Source organism: Scatophagus argus, chromosome 13 (assembly GCF_020382885.2).
Source record: "Scatophagus argus isolate fScaArg1 chromosome 13, fScaArg1.pri, whole genome shotgun sequence".
Classification (NCBI taxonomy): Eukaryota; Metazoa; Chordata; class Actinopteri; family Scatophagidae; genus Scatophagus; species Scatophagus argus.
Genome location: NC_058505.1, coordinates 17625760 through 17640732, shown reverse-complemented (window position 1 = coordinate 17640732; position 14973 = coordinate 17625760). Strand labels below are relative to the sequence as shown.

Below are 14973 nucleotides of genomic sequence, written 5' to 3'. Positions count from 1 at the left end.
TTCATTTAGGTTTACTTTTTAATTTGCTATGCTGTTTATGTGATCTGGATGTAAATACCAGGAAATAAAAACTGAATGAATCTCATATTGCTCTTTTGATCTTAAAACAAAATTTGTTCAGTATACAGCAAAAACAAAGCTTTTTGAGGGCACTGTATTTCAATCAGGAGAGGCTAATTGTCAGGTCTCATTCTGTCTGTTTGGGTTTGATTTTCCTGTTCCCCTCCCTATACACACACACACACACACACACACACACACACACACACACGCACACATCTGTCTTCCCCAGTGTGTTTTGTCAGATCATCTGCATCCTTTGCGAGTCGCTTTCTGGCAATTTTGCCTCTGGTCTACTCTGTGGGTCCAAGAATAGTCTGTCTGAACCTGACACTAATAAGAAAAAAAGAAAATGAGAAAATATGAAATAAGGTGAAAACAGAAGAGATAGACTTTGGTGCTTTGAAACTCAGCAAGTAGATCGCCATGGGAAGCAGTCTGAAGAATCAGGCACTTCCCTTGAAACCCAGACCCTGGAGCTGGTGATGAGGAATGGAGCTGACTTCATGAAAGGGAAACTTCTGATCGGAGCATTTGATCGGAGATGGTCAGACATCCAAACCAGCAATCATATCAACCGAATGCTGAAATGAATATATAAAGTATGTAAGATTGCACCGGACTATTGTGTAGTTATATCAGTTTTATTTCATTAAAAAAATATGTTTCTGGGGTTTCCACAGCTAGCAGCATGGGACTGTGGAGAGCAGTCTTGATCCCCTGAGGATGAGTCTGGCTGACTTTAGCAATCTTTCTTCCTGGGCCATTAACAGATGACAGCTTTTGGCTTTTAGTGCAATGTCTTGAAAACTAGTAGATTGATTGGCCTTAAAATTTGCACAGATATTCATGGTCCCCAGTGGAAGAGTCACCACGATGGTGGCATTTGTGTTTTTTGAATGAAATATCTCAACAAATATTGGAATATACAGTTAATATTGGATGGACTGCTTTGAAATCTGGTGCACAGTAGTGGTGGGCAAGTGAGGCCTCTTGAAGCACTGAGGCTTTCTTAACAATTGTGCCGAAAAAGATTCAAAGCTTCAAGACTTCAGTGACGGTGACATCTGGTGGACAACTGAAGCCATAGCAACCTCTAAAGAGCATAACTGAAGCACTGGCACTGTTTCATTCCCATGACAGCAATAAAAGTTCAGAAAAGTCTGTGTGGTCATTCAATAGTTTTGTTCATTCATACCAGATAATGATTTCATCGTCATTACAATAAAATATTCAGATGCTCTCCCCCATACTCTAAAACACATTCCAGATTAACCTAAAGAATAAATTCAAATTACGGTATATTAGGGGTTAAATGTTGGTTCTAGGGTTTATTTAAAGCTTTGAGATTTATTTAAAAACTGTACTAAAAGTCCCTAACAGGAGTAGAGATCCTACTTTGCAAATGATCATAGTGCATAATTTAGAAACATTGTTTTTTTTGCGTGTGTTAAGTGTTTTTAAAGATAATGGTTTGTGATTTGGGGACTTGTATGGTTGATTTGGAATAATTATTCACAGAAGCAGGCAAGTTATGAGTCTTTATAGATTTTTATTAAGAAATATAATTTTTTCGACAGTTGCAGGCTTCAGTCGGCTCCTCTTCTTGCTGACCAGCTCCCCAGCTTTAGAAAATATCCTCTCACATGGCACCGATGATGCTGGGATGCAAAGATATTTGCATGCGAGCTTCCACAGCGTAGGATACAATGTCTTTCTTGCTTCCCAGTACTTTAGTGGATCCTCTGCTCTGCTCAAAATTTGTTCTTTTAAATATCTATGACACAGACAGTAAGACAATGAGTGACTGAATAAAACAAATGATGTTTCAACAGTAATCAACATGCATACCTCTGGATCTCCACTGTAGCGCTGGCAGGTGCACTGCTGGTGCGGTGCTGAGACTCAACATAATTGTCAAGTGACGCCCACAAGTTATAATTTCCGTTACTCGCACTGGCAGATGTTGTCGCATTCTCCACGGGAACATCTTCAGCCGACACATCGATAAGACTGGTGCATTCACGTGTCAGCTTTTCTATAGCAGCCGTGGCATTGATTTGATTTGTGAAGCCAGCCTGTTTAAATCGGGGATCCAGAATGGTGGCTACAGATAGAGAGTTCACCTTTTCCAAGCCGCAGAATTTTTCATCCAAATTAGATATTAAATGGTTGGCAAGCGTGGCACCAATAGAAGGAGCCATTTGGGCACGTTCAGCAGCAATGGCATGTCTTAGCATTTTAGCCACTGGTATTGCCTTTGACCCAGATACTCTCCTTTCTTCAGACAGCTCTACAGTCGCTTGATAGAAAGGCCTTAAAACAGTCAGGCACTTGTCGATGGCTGCATATTCATCTGATGTGAAAGGCACTATGTCGGTGGCAAGCGATGCAAGGGCTGCCCCTAAAGGTTCTCTTTCCTCATATAGCCTTTGGAGCATGTCATAAGTGCTGTTCCATCTTGTTTCAACCTCTTGAATGAGTTTTTTTTGGGGCATGCCCATATTAGTTTGAGCAGAACTTAACTTCTCTTTTGCCTTTGTACTGGACTTAAAGTGTGCCACTATTTTGCGGGCCCTATTCCGTATGTTTTCCAGCTCAGTGGTCTGACAGAGTGATTCTTTTACAACAAGATTTAACATATGGGCAAAGCAGTAAATATGTCTGACTTGTAACTGATTAACACTTGCCACAATATTGTGAGCTCCATCAGTGACCATTCCAGATACTTTTTCAGTTATTTCCCACTCTGTCATCAAATTTGCCATTGCATCTGCAATATTAGCTGCTGTGTGGCCCAGAGGGAAATACTGCACACCTAAACAAACAGTAGCCAGATCTAGGTGGTCTGAGACATAGTGGCATGTGACACCAAGGTATGTGCCCATATTTACCGATGTCCACATGTCAGCAGTCAAACTAACTGCTGAAGCCTGTTTAATATCTGCTATGGCCTTCTCTTTGGTTTCAGCGAACCTTGCTTCAACCATTGCCTTAACAGTTTTGCGGCTTGATAAGGAATATGATGGGTCCAGGATTTTAACAAAATTTTGGAACCCTTCATTATCAACAATAGAAAAGGGCTGACTGTCTTTTACAATCATGTCCACCAAGGCCTCATCCAGCTTCTGCTTTCTGGACACTGTGTGGGAGAAAGGTGGCTAAATGAGTAAAGACATACACACACACATACATATATGCAGTATATATGTATATATTTAGCTTACTGTCAGGATTTCCAGAGTTGACTGGGTCAGTGGTTTGCTGGGTATGAGTGTTATCATGCCTGGCACTCAAGTGTCTCAGCATAGATGACGTATTGTTGCTGTATGACAACTCTTGAGTGCAAACCAAACACCGCACCTACAAGCAATTGTAATTTTGAGACCCATTTAAAAATTAAAAATAGAATTCAATTATGGACACATAAAATGTATGCCATGAACTGCATTATACCTTATTTGGTGGCATGAGATCAAAATGATCTCAAACTTTAGAACGTCGCTTGTTGTTTGTACTCGCCATGAAACTCGTCAAAATTCTCTCTCTCTCTCTCTCTCTCCAAATCTTTATCTCCTCACAACCCCATTTTGAAGCGCAATGATGCATCTTATATAGCTGGTATGGCACCAAATCATTCAAATTTGTCATACGTGTCAAGATGTCATTGGCTCAGAATGCATTGAAACGTCATGAGCCAATGACACACACCTACACACTATGGGCCAATGAAAAGCCTTGAAACATTTTGAAGCAATGAAGCGCCAAGCGATTTAGCAATGACGTACGAAGCTTCGAACGCCATCGGTCACGTGACACTGGTGTTTTGATACAAGCTCCGACACAACGCTTCGAATCACTCCGCTTCAGGAAGAGTGACACAAGTTCCGAAGCTTCGGTATCATTTACACATCACTAGTGCACAGTCATGTCCCCCTCTAATGAATTGCTATAACTTTGTTAAACTTTTCAACTATCCCGATCGTCAGGTGAAAATAAGTATTTGTTGAATACTTTGTTTATGACAAATACCAACAAAGATAATGCATTTCCATCATCAGTTTCCATCAGTGAAATACAGTGACCACTAATTCTTTAAATGTACATTTGGGCATGTGAGTATTGTTTTAAAGCAGACTTTAAAAATGTGAAACAGTCCTTTAAATATGACTTACCAAAGTTTCAGATATTTCGTTAATCAGCTCCTCTACCGGTTCCAATGCAGTTAAGACTTCCGCCAAATCCTATGGTTGAAGAGAAAAGTACACACACACACACACACGCACACACACACGCACATATTAAACAGATTCATTGAGAATGCCTGGCTACAGTATGTGTAAAGATTGGCAGTGCGCTTCACAGTTCTCTCTTCAGTTACTCTTCAGAGTAATAAAACTTAATGGAGGAATCAGTTTGCTTTCCAGAACTTTTGGAATCACACCGTATCTGGAGCGTTCTGCCCATGTATGCCACCGCAGTATTAATGTTGTCAGCAATGCAAATAAACAAAAACCATAATAAGAACAAAACAAGGGACTAAAACAACAGTTTTGGTTTATTTTAAGAGTTGTTTTCTGGTTTATCAGCCCACAGCAGAAACAAAAAGATGTTTTGCATCACAGCAAACAAGAAGTTGTTATGGCAGCATGTTAGCAACCAGTTGCCTTTTTACACATCCTGTAGACACTGTGCAGCATCAGAATTCACTTCAAGTCTGTTTTGTTGTGTATATGATAAGAACTGTAAAATATTAGGAATTCCAATGAAATTCTTCAAACAATATTGTAGTGGCACTCCGTTTCGTGCGAGTCCTCTTGTACCACTTTTGCTGCCAGTCTAACAACCAGTAATTGAAAAACGCGAGTGAAACCGAATCTTCTTTTTGAAGGTTTACTTAAAAAACACAAAAAATACACATACATTAGACTGGATATGGCTCGGTCAAAAAACTGTATTGCTTCCGACGTCTCTAGCTGCAATCTGACCTTAACGTGCAAGCAGTGGCAAATGACGTATTATTGTCGGAAGCCGAAAATACAGAGAAGTTTTTTCTAAATTCAAACGTTACTAAATTATGCATTTTGGAAAACACAATCATTATGAATTCTTATTAAATTACTTTCACTAAATTTTAACTTTTTTTTAACTAACTTATTATAACAAATTAATTAACTCTTAACTGGCTCTTACAAATATTGTTCTTACTTGTATTAGTTGACAGGAAACTCTCTTCATCCTCTTCAGCACCTTCATCAATTGCTTGACAATTTGCAGCAGTTTTTGTTCACGCTCTCTCTGAACTTGTCGTACTTCCTCTTCTTCAGACAGCATCAGTCTGAAGTTAAGGTTCTGAAGCTGAAAACAAAATGACACAAAGTGCAGTAGAGGTTCTACTTATTCCACTCAGGTTCTGGTAGGAAGCTTTTTACTGGTCTTCCCAGGAGGTCACACCACCAGCACAATTTCCCAATATCTACCCAAATCAACTGACAGGCCTTTCAGTACACTATTATTAGAGAAACATAAGTTAATTTTTTTTTACATGCTAGCAGCATGGGACTGTGGAGAGCAGTCATGATCCCCTGAGGATGAATCCGGCTGACTTTAGCAATCTTTCTTCCTGGGCCATTAACAGAAGGACAGCTTTTGGCTTTTAGTGCAATGTCTTGAAAACTAGTAGATTGATTGGCCTTAAAATTTGCACAGATATTCATGGTCCCCAGTGGAAGAGTCACCATGAGGTTGACAATTGTGTTTTTTGAATGAAACATCTCAACAAATATTGGAATATACATTTAATATTGGATGGACTGCTATGAAATCTGGTGCACAGTCATGTCCCCCCTCATAATGAATTGCTATAACTTTGTTAAACTTTTCAACTATCCCGATCGTCAGGTGAAAATAAGTATTTGTTGAATACTTTGTTTATGACAAATACCAACAAAGACAATGCATTTCCATCAGCCTCAGCTGTAAAACTAATCTGGGTACCTAGAAAAAATCTCTCATACAGCAAAGTGAAATACAGTGACCACTAATTCTTTAAATGTACATTTGGGCATGTGAGTATTGTTTTAAAGCAGACTTTGAAAATGTGAAACAGTCCTTTAAATATGACTTACCAAAGTTTCAGATATTTCGTTAATCAGCTCCTCTACCGGTTCCAATGCAGTTAAGACTTCCGCCAAATCCTATGGTTGAAGAGAAAAGTACACACACTCACACACACACACACACACACACACACACACGCACATATTAAACAGATTCATTGAGAATGCCTGGCTACAGTATGTGTAAAGATTGGCAGTGCGCTTCACAGTTCTGTCAAGTGCTTCAGGGTAATAAAACTTAATGGAGGAATCAGTTTGCTATCCAGAACTTTTGGAATCACACTGTATCTGGAGCGTTCTGCCCATGTATGCCACCGCAGTATTAATGTTGTCAGCAATGCGAATAAACAAAAACCATAATAAGAACAAAACAAGGGACTAAAACAACAGTTTTGGTTTATTTTAAGAGCTGTTTTCTGGTCAGGCCACAGCAGAAACAAAAAGATGTTTGCATCACAGCAAACAAGAAGTTGTTATGGCAGCATGTTAGCAACCAGTTGCCTTTTTACACATCCTGTAGACACTGTGCAGCATCAGAATTCACTTCAAGTCTGTTTTGTTGCGTATATGATGAGAACTGTAAATATTAGGAAATCCAATTAAATTCTTCAAACAATATTGATCTTACTTGTACTAGCTGACAGAAAACTCTCTTCATCCTCTTCAGCACCTTCATCAATTGCTTGACAATTTGCAGCAGTTTTTGTTCACGCTCTCTGAGAACTTGTCGTACTTCCTCTTCTTCAGACAGCATCAGTCTGAAGTTAAGGTTCTGAAGCTGAAAACAAAATGACACAAAGTGCAGTAGAGGTTCTACTTATTCCACTCAGGTTCTGGTAGGAAGCTTTTAATTGGTCTTCCCAGGAGGTCACACCACCAGCACAATTTCCCAATATCTACCCAAATCAACTGACAGGCCTTTCAGTACACTATTATTAGAGAAACATAAGTTAATTTTTTTTACATGCTAGCAGCATGGGACTGTGGAGAGCAGTCATGATCCCCTGAGGATGAATCCGGCTGACTTTAGCAATCTTTCTTCCTGGGCCATTAACAGATGGACAGCTTTTGGCTTTTAGTGCAATGTCTTGAAAACTAGTAGATTGATTGGCTTTAAAATTTGCACTGATATTCATGGTCCCCAGTGGAAAAGTCACCATGAGGTATTGGAATATACATTTAATATGGGATGCACCCCTCACAGTGAATTGATATGCGTTTTCATCGATCCCCATCGTCAGGTGAAAATAAGTATTTGTTCAATACTTTGACAAATACCAACAAAGATAATGCATTTCCATCGCCTTCTGCTGTACTTCACTACTGCTGCTGCTACTACTACTACTACTTGTACTACTACTAGCAAATTAGCTAACTTAAAATGGAATGGAAATTGAATTAATCGTTGACTTCAGAGCAAAGCCCATGATCTGATAAAAATGAAAATTAAGTATTAATGAAGTAAAACAATAAGGGCATAAATTATATTAAACTAAATTAAACTAAAATGGGAAAACACATACCTCATCGATGTCTCTAGACAGGCCTTGGAAATTGGCATCAAATTTTGCAAGCACAGCAGCAATGGCTTTGATTTGTTGAAGGCATCTGTGGAAATCCTCTGTCTCTAGCCGGCAACTTGGAGAATGCATGACAATGTTTCGTACACTGGCAACCTATGTAGTAGTTGAAAAGAAGAATCCTTACAGGTGTTAGTAAAAGTAGGAAGTGGATTCAAGAACTGGCTACACTGTGAATAAATGCAATAAAACTTATAACTTGGTCATTCTAATACACACAATTTTTTGGTTTATCAGAAAAAAAAAAATTACAAAATAAATCTAGACGTTCCACAAAATATGTTCATTTCTATGTAAAGGCTGATTTTATGTACTGTATATGTGCATAAAAATAAACATTTACCTGAGCACACAAATCACCAAGCTCAAACCTACTGAAGTGCTTGCACTGATTCATGAGAGACAGAAGTGCAGCAACGTCGAAGTCACCAACTGATTTATGTTTCTTATGGCCATTCGGCATGTACACCTGAAAACAGAACAAAGTGCGATACAATTGGACCAAAACAACTCTGTATTAAAAAACTATTGTGGATAAAAATAACTGTGACTTGAAACTTACAAACAGGGCTATTTTTAAGTGTGTAAAGAGAGCTGAGCTTAATGGTGGTGATGTCTCCACTAACTATTGCTGGATCCAGAATCTCCTATCCCGCCCCCTGAGGCCTGATACTGCTGCTGGATCCTGAGCCCTCTATGGCCCTGCCTATTGCACTGATACTGCTACTGGATACAGAGCCCTCTCCATGGCCCTGCCTGAATCGTGCTGCTCCTGCACCTCTATCCTCTCCGCTCTCACTCTCAATCCCAGCCAGTGGCAGCAGAAGGCCGTCTACACTGAGTCTGGTTCTGCTCGAGGTTTCTGCCTGTTAAAAGGAAGTTTTTCCTCGCCACTGTCGCCAAATGCTTACTCAGTGTTGGTTTTTCCCTGGGACCTGTTTCTTTCCGATTCTCTTCTCTTTTTTGAATGTGTTGTTTACACACCTGTAAAGTATCTTTAGATAACTCTGTCATGAACCGGCATTTTAAATAAAACTGAATTGAATTGAATCTATCTTGTTAGTGCCAGTAGTCAAGGACAAACCAGGAAAAATATCCAGCGCATTTCTGTATTTGCAGCGTTTTCCTTTTGCACCTGTTTTCCTATATGCAGCGCGTTTCTGTATATGCAGTGCATTTGTACATGTCGGCCACTGTACGCTCGGGCTTTGTAACGTCCACAGGCGGACTTGAATGCTGAGAGGAGGAAGGATGCGGTCCGCTGCGGACCGTTCGCTCTTCTTGCAGTTAAACACGGAGCAACTTTCTGCTCTGAACTTGATTGCGTGCACGGTCAGGTGCTTCACCAAATTAGCCGTGTTGCCGACCTTAGCAACGATGACTTTTTCGCATATATTGCATCGCACACTAGTGGTATCAATCTTGCTAAAATGGAGCCACACTCGACCTCGTAGCATTTTTTTTAACCGGTTCGACGACACACACACACACACACACACACACAAAACCGCGTTTACATGCCGCAATTACAGGTAACGTTACAGCCAATCGCCGGCAGCATGATCATGTCTTGATTACGTGATTAACCACTGGGTATCGAAACTTGGCACCGAAAGACGAGGCATATTTCGATACTCGATACTATCGAAGCATTTCGGTCGGTACCATAAAAGAACCGAAGTTCGATACCCAGCCCTATACACTGCAGTGATTATATCTTTGTATGCTGTCCTGATATTTAATTTTGTTTTTATACTCATATTGACCCATGTTTCTGAAATCAAGTTAAACTGACTTGAGTTGAAAAATTACCTTAGCCACTTCCCATTTATCTATGGACCACTGATGGGGTTGACAGTTCTGCCACATCACTCTTCCACCCGGTGTGATATGGTAGTTCAGTATCATTTCTTTCCATTTACAACACGCATCACATAAACGACTCTGTAATCAAAAGAATAAAAGTTAAGATCATAGTTAAAAAAAAATGGACCTGGAGGGAGTGGAAAGGGTGGAAAACTAATGCTGACAATCAGATAAGATAATCCTTTATTAGTCCCATAAATGGGAAATTACAGTATTACAGCAGCAAACAAGATATAGAGGGTAGGATAAGGGAATCATGTGGAACATGTGTTGACTGCCTAGTGAAGGGTGTTTGTGAACACTTGGGGGCAGAAAAGATAAAGACAAACTGATCCATACACAGCCACCACCTTCACTGGTTAGCTGCAGGTTTGCTAGAGTGTTAGAAAAGTATTTTTATGTATTTTATTTCAAGTAATGTTTCTGGTCTCCATTAGACATTATTTGGGTCTCCACCAACTCCTAATAAATAGAACACTTTTTATCACGTGGAAAGCTTTGCTGCAATTGATGAGATCTCAAACTCAGTAATAACAGTAAATGAACCTGTAAAACCAGAAAGACAAGCTTAAGTACTCAACACAAGAACACAAATGCAACATGTCAGACCGATTACAATGTGTATACCCTTTACCAGACTGTATTATAACTATGGTGAATATTATGCTCTAAATTTCTTCAGAACTTCATTAAGAAATTTTTGACAGACGCTGTGGTAGTCATAAAAGGAGGTATAAGACAACATTTACAAAGGCATACAAACTCAGCTTTTATCTGCATCAATTTAGATTGATCTTTTTTTTAAGAGTTACATTTTTCTGGTAAAGAGTATTAGTCCTTAGTTTCGTCTTTGGGTTCAGAGACACAAGAAATGTAATAATAAAAGTAAGAAGAGTCTCATAGTTCCGGCCTTTTCCTGAGCTTGGATAAAATTAATACTCACCCTATGTTAGCTTAGTGGAAACAAAACTAGCTAACGTCTTGTACTTTTCTTTGCCCCCTTTAAGAAAACTTGACTAACACTTGTTAACTGTCATCTCACCTTGTTTACACACATACCCACGCGTTGCTGGCTCGTCTAATATCAACGTTAATATAATTTATCACATAAGTTCATACCTTGCTGGGATTCCCTTTTGTAAAGCAGCACTCCGTCTCACACGGACACAGGTCGCCTGCATTGCGCAGTTCCTTAAAGAAATCCTCAGTCTGCTTATCGATGAAAGGCTTCAACGATTTCCGAAGGAGCAACAAACATTCAACGACTTTAAGCCAGTTCTGGCGTTTTTCTTCAGAAAATTTCCGAATGAAATTCATTCTTACCAAATGTCAAATACACCTCTGTATTACAACCGTATTAAAGAACAGGTGAGGTTGGGAGGGAAAGAAGGCCAGCTATGATTGGTCATCAAGTCACGCAATGTCTATGATGCAAGATCATGGGCTAATTGTGAATCAAAGGCCATGACAGGAGACATTGCTGTTCGTCTACTTTATCTACTTCTATTATTGTTTTGACCAATTATTCCTAAATTTAAACTTTAAGAAATGTTGTGACCTTTTATACGTTGAACAACACATTTAATCTATAGTTATAAAGTGGAGGAAAGTGATGAAGTATAGGCCTACTCCTTGATATCCTACAATTTTGAGGTACTTACGTTGAATAATTTCTTTTTATGCTAAACTTACTTCCCACTATATGTCAGAGGGAATAATGTGCCTTTTCCCTCCAGTTTATTTTACTCCAATTGTTAGTAGTTACTCTGTAGATTAGAATCATGTACAAAGCATGTAACCAGCTTATAAAACACAGTGCATTATAAAATATGAACTATGAACTATGAAATATGAGTAGCTTGAACTATCTCCACCTGGCCCAATTACAATTACAAATGCTGTCTACACGTTAATGCATCCACCCGTGAGTTGCCCAATGTATAGACATTTGATAAGGCATTGTAGAGAAATCATGACAGGAATTCCTGCAATAGTTCCTGCAGCAGTTTTGGACTTGTTATTCAGAGAGTAAGCAGCTCATTACAGGAAAGAAGTTTAACAAAAAGCCTTGCAAGCTTCTTCTAATGGAGCAAGAATGTTCATATGCATAAAGACTCGACCTTGTTCGTCAAGTTTCTAATTTTTGAACACCGATTCATTGTTTAAGCACCTTGGTAGATTCTATTATTGTTGTTATTTTAAGTTAATGACCAAAATAAAGATTTATCAGTCAATCAGAAACATGTCAGTGGCTTTTGTCAGACTTTTTAATTTACATTTTCAGTGAAATAAAATCTGTCACAAATCCCTTTAATCTGTCAATATTTGGACCCTGACATATTTCAAATAGTAAATATAAAGACAGTGCACAACATGCTTCATCCCTTCCTTCCTTCTTATTCTCTGGCTTCCAGTGAGTTGATGGCTTGAAGTTCTGCAGAAAACCTCTCAGCCAGATCACGGTTGGCCTGAAGGAAACCTTGCAGCCTCTTCAATTGCTCAGTTTCCTAAAAAAAGACGCAGTCGTCATGTGACAGTGTTCCTTACATATATCTAAAATGTGCAAGTACATGTGGATATTTGTTCTTCCCACCTTCGTATCATGATCATCATCATCAGCAGCAGCAGCTGTATGTAGTACCTCCTGCAGCCGCTCTTGTAGCAACTCAGCCTCCCACTGGCTAATTAAGTCACTGCTAATCTCCCATTGGCTGACAATATCACCCTCTGATCCATCCAGGTCAGCAGAATCCATTTGGTCCAAACCAGAGACACATATTGACAAATCAATGGTCAGCATCTGGACAAACAAAATGCACACAAACTGTGACACAAAGCAACATGAATGCAACTGGGACTGGAGTGCTTCCAAACATTGGACAAGTCTCACCATCATCTTCAGCAGCAGCAGCAGCCGCACACACACGCACAGACAAACATGCTCACCTCCTCTATCTGTCGGCCAGCTGTTGCCATCTGTGGTACGTGGCTGAACTGCCGCAAGAGGTTTTTCAGAGCGATCTGATAGTGCTTCATCCATTCATCCTTCACACGGAACTCACAAGAATGCATCAGCTTGTTCCTGTAATGGATCACCTGAAACCACACACACACACAACAGATCATCATCAAAAAATATGATAATATTCTCCTTATTCTTTTTCTTGTCATTTCTGAGATTTCTTTCTTTGTGAGATTTATAAAATAGATCCATGGATCTGTGACAGATCTGAAAAGAGCGTACACATATTTCAGCTGGTGTACAAACAAGCTTTAGTGGGAACCTATAAAAGTTTGGTGCATCTGGCTGCTGGAATACGAGGCACTGTCATGTAAAAATCTTAGCACAGCATGCCTGTTTGAAACAATATCAATGTTTACCTCTCTCACACACTTTAGATCGACAGAATGGAAGCAATCACAGTAGTTGATCAGGTTGAGTAGAGCAGAGGCATCACACTGATCTGCTCCCTTCACTTCCACCTGACCCCTTGGCATGTAGGCCTACAGAGAGAGACAGAGACAGGAGGACCTTCTCTTCAGACCCTTTCAAGAACCTTTTGGTCTGTCACATTTTTCTATCGAGTCAAAAGGTGCTTATATTGTAGCACATTGGGCTTTACTTGACCATGTGATAATCTGACCAACTGGAGCCTCAACACACTCAGGTGTGCAAGCAGCTAATGATTACTTGCATTATTTATTAGTCTGCTGATTACGTCCTCTGCTAACTGTTCAGTGTGTGATCTGTCACAAAATTACAGAAGACCTGAAAGAGAGATTTATTTTCTTCCTGTCAGCTCTACAACTGAGAGCTGCATCACATGGTGCATGATGTAGTCAAGGCCTTGTGATGTTAAATGCTGGTTATAGCAGATGTAAGTTTAGTGAGTGTGTATGTGGAGCGTGGAGTCGTGTGGTGTGTACACCACCTTGGCCAGTTCCCAGTGGTCTGTTCTCCAGTGGGGAGGGAAACAGTTTCCCCAGTTCACTGGTACCGTGTCTCGCTGTCTGTGGTGTTTCAGGATCACCGTCTGCCACTCTGAACATGGCCTGCAGAGTGAGGAAAGCTACACACACACACACACACACACACTTAAGCATGTTATGGTGAGAATAAGTGGGAAATGCAATGAATGAAGATATAATACCCAATGATACAACATATACAGAACAAATGTGAGGTACTTGTACCTTACTTGAGTATCTCATTTTATGTTACTTACTGTTACAATAGTACCATTTTACTCCACTCCAACAGTTTTATTAGGTACAGTAGAGATTATGGTTTTTCACTTTCACTTTCTGTCCAGTGAAACCATTTTGAATATGAATGCTTGTAATAAACTGAAGTAGAACTGATAAACTAGCCTGTACTAATAACTAATAGCTATAACTATCCAACGGAATAAAACGCACTTAAAAAGAGGCGTTATATAGCAGTAAACACTAACTGAGAACACTTTACTGCACAGAGAATTTTCACTTTTCCTACTTAAAGTACATTTTTCTGATAATACTTACACACTTTTACTTCAGCAAACATTTGGAACCAGGACTTTCATTCGTACTGTCATTTTCACTAAAGCTGGTAAGATCTGAACACTTCCATCACTGGTGCACTGATAATAAGCCTCAGTGTTGTTCTGTAAGCCCCCATAGGATACCACAAGACGTAAAGCAAGACCAGGCAGGACAGAATTTTCAGACTAAACGAACCTTCGTCCCTCTCGGTCTGCATGAAGCCTCGCACGGTTTCCGCAGCAGAGCGTTTTGACTGAGCAGGTCTCCGTGAAAAGCTCTCATGTGGTGGTTGATGAAGGGATGGAGGCCGTCCTTCAGTAAGAGCAGACACCGAGCTGCTTTCAGCCAGTTTTTATACTCTCTGTCGTTGAGACGGACGGCCAGCTCCTCAAAACCCATGTCTTCCCCATTTCCTGATGAAAACAAAGCACAGCAAGTCCAGACAAAGTCGTCATGTTTAGCCCCACCCTCACGACGCCATCATCAGAGCGGCCTCAAGATGGCGCTGTCTACTTTAGAACCGTTAGGATGTGGCATGTGAGCTGGTGCTGGTGTTTGAGGATGAAAGAGATGTGTTGATGGTGACACAAAGCTTTAAATAAATTAAAACCATGCAGCCTGCAGAGCCATGAGACATGGGTGTAAATTGTTATGGTTACATCTGGTTTTACTGGGATGCATCCACAATTTCAGGCAGTCTGTGCTTTAAGGTGGCTGCTTTCAACTGCCGTAAAGAACAGCCTGTGTGGAACAACTTGGTTTCAGTAGCATCGCTTGGCTGCAATTTCCTGGTATATTTCCTTCAGAGATCCATGAGAAGCTTG

At 40.0% G+C, this 14973-nt stretch overlaps 2 protein-coding genes across 3 annotated transcripts; both read right to left on the bottom strand.

Moving 5' to 3' along the window:
- Nucleotides 1-1587: 1587 nt before the first annotated feature.
- On the bottom strand, nucleotides 1588-11037 carry LOC124068828 (E3 SUMO-protein ligase ZBED1-like). 2 transcript variants are annotated; one of them, XM_046407299.1, is made up of 11 exons: nucleotides 10745-11037; nucleotides 9572-9703; nucleotides 8103-8228; nucleotides 7703-7855; nucleotides 6808-6957; nucleotides 6189-6257; nucleotides 5269-5418; nucleotides 4236-4304; nucleotides 3288-3423; nucleotides 1912-3202; nucleotides 1588-1837 (listed from the first exon to the last, which is right to left on the bottom strand). In XM_046407299.1, the coding sequence occupies exons 1-11, from the start codon at nucleotides 10940-10942 to the stop codon at nucleotides 1603-1605; spliced, it is 2709 nt and encodes a 902-aa protein (XP_046263255.1). In that variant the 5' UTR covers nucleotides 10943-11037; the 3' UTR covers nucleotides 1588-1602. The 2 variants fall into 2 exon arrangements, with proteins under 2 accessions (XP_046263255.1, XP_046263256.1); XM_046407300.1 differs by lacking the exons at nucleotides 4236-4304; nucleotides 5269-5418.
- Nucleotides 11038-11876: 839 nt separating this feature from the next.
- Nucleotides 11877-14602, bottom strand: LOC124068830 (uncharacterized protein CXorf38 homolog). Its single transcript, XM_046407302.1, has 6 exons — nucleotides 14345-14602; nucleotides 13558-13695; nucleotides 13007-13129; nucleotides 12572-12721; nucleotides 12219-12425; nucleotides 11877-12132 (listed from the first exon to the last, which is right to left on the bottom strand). Exons 1-6 carry the CDS (start codon nucleotides 14546-14548, stop codon nucleotides 12022-12024), a joined length of 933 nt encoding a protein of 310 aa, XP_046263258.1. The 5' UTR covers nucleotides 14549-14602; the 3' UTR covers nucleotides 11877-12021.
- Between the last annotated feature and the right edge of the window lie 371 nt (nucleotides 14603-14973).

What these genes read in the sequence shown, in the direction of transcription:
- LOC124068828 (XM_046407299.1), bottom strand. Translation starts at nt 10,942, where the DNA reads ATGAATTTCATTCGGAAATTTTCTGAAGAAAAACGCCAGAACTGGCTT. An exon ending in ATAAATGGGAAGTGGCTAAG is followed by an intron (nt 8,229 to 9,571) that starts GTAATTTTTCAA and finishes TTCTGTTTTCAG; the next exon opens with GTGTACATGCCGAATGGCCA. An exon ending in TTGGTGATTTGTGTGCTCAG is followed by an intron (nt 7,856 to 8,102) that starts GTAAATGTTTAT and finishes ACTACTACATAG; the next exon opens with GTTGCCAGTGTACGAAACAT.
- LOC124068830 (XM_046407302.1), bottom strand. Translation starts at nt 14,548, where the DNA reads ATGGGTTTTGAGGAGCTGGCCGTCCGTCTCAACGACAGAGAGTATAAA. An exon ending in CTGGCCGACAGATAGAGGAG is followed by an intron (nt 12,426 to 12,571) that starts GTGAGCATGTTT and finishes TTGTTTGTCCAG; the next exon opens with ATGCTGACCATTGATTTGTC. An exon ending in ATGATGATCATGATACGAAG is followed by an intron (nt 12,133 to 12,218) that starts GTGGGAAGAACA and finishes GTCTTTTTTTAG; the next exon opens with GAAACTGAGCAATTGAAGAG.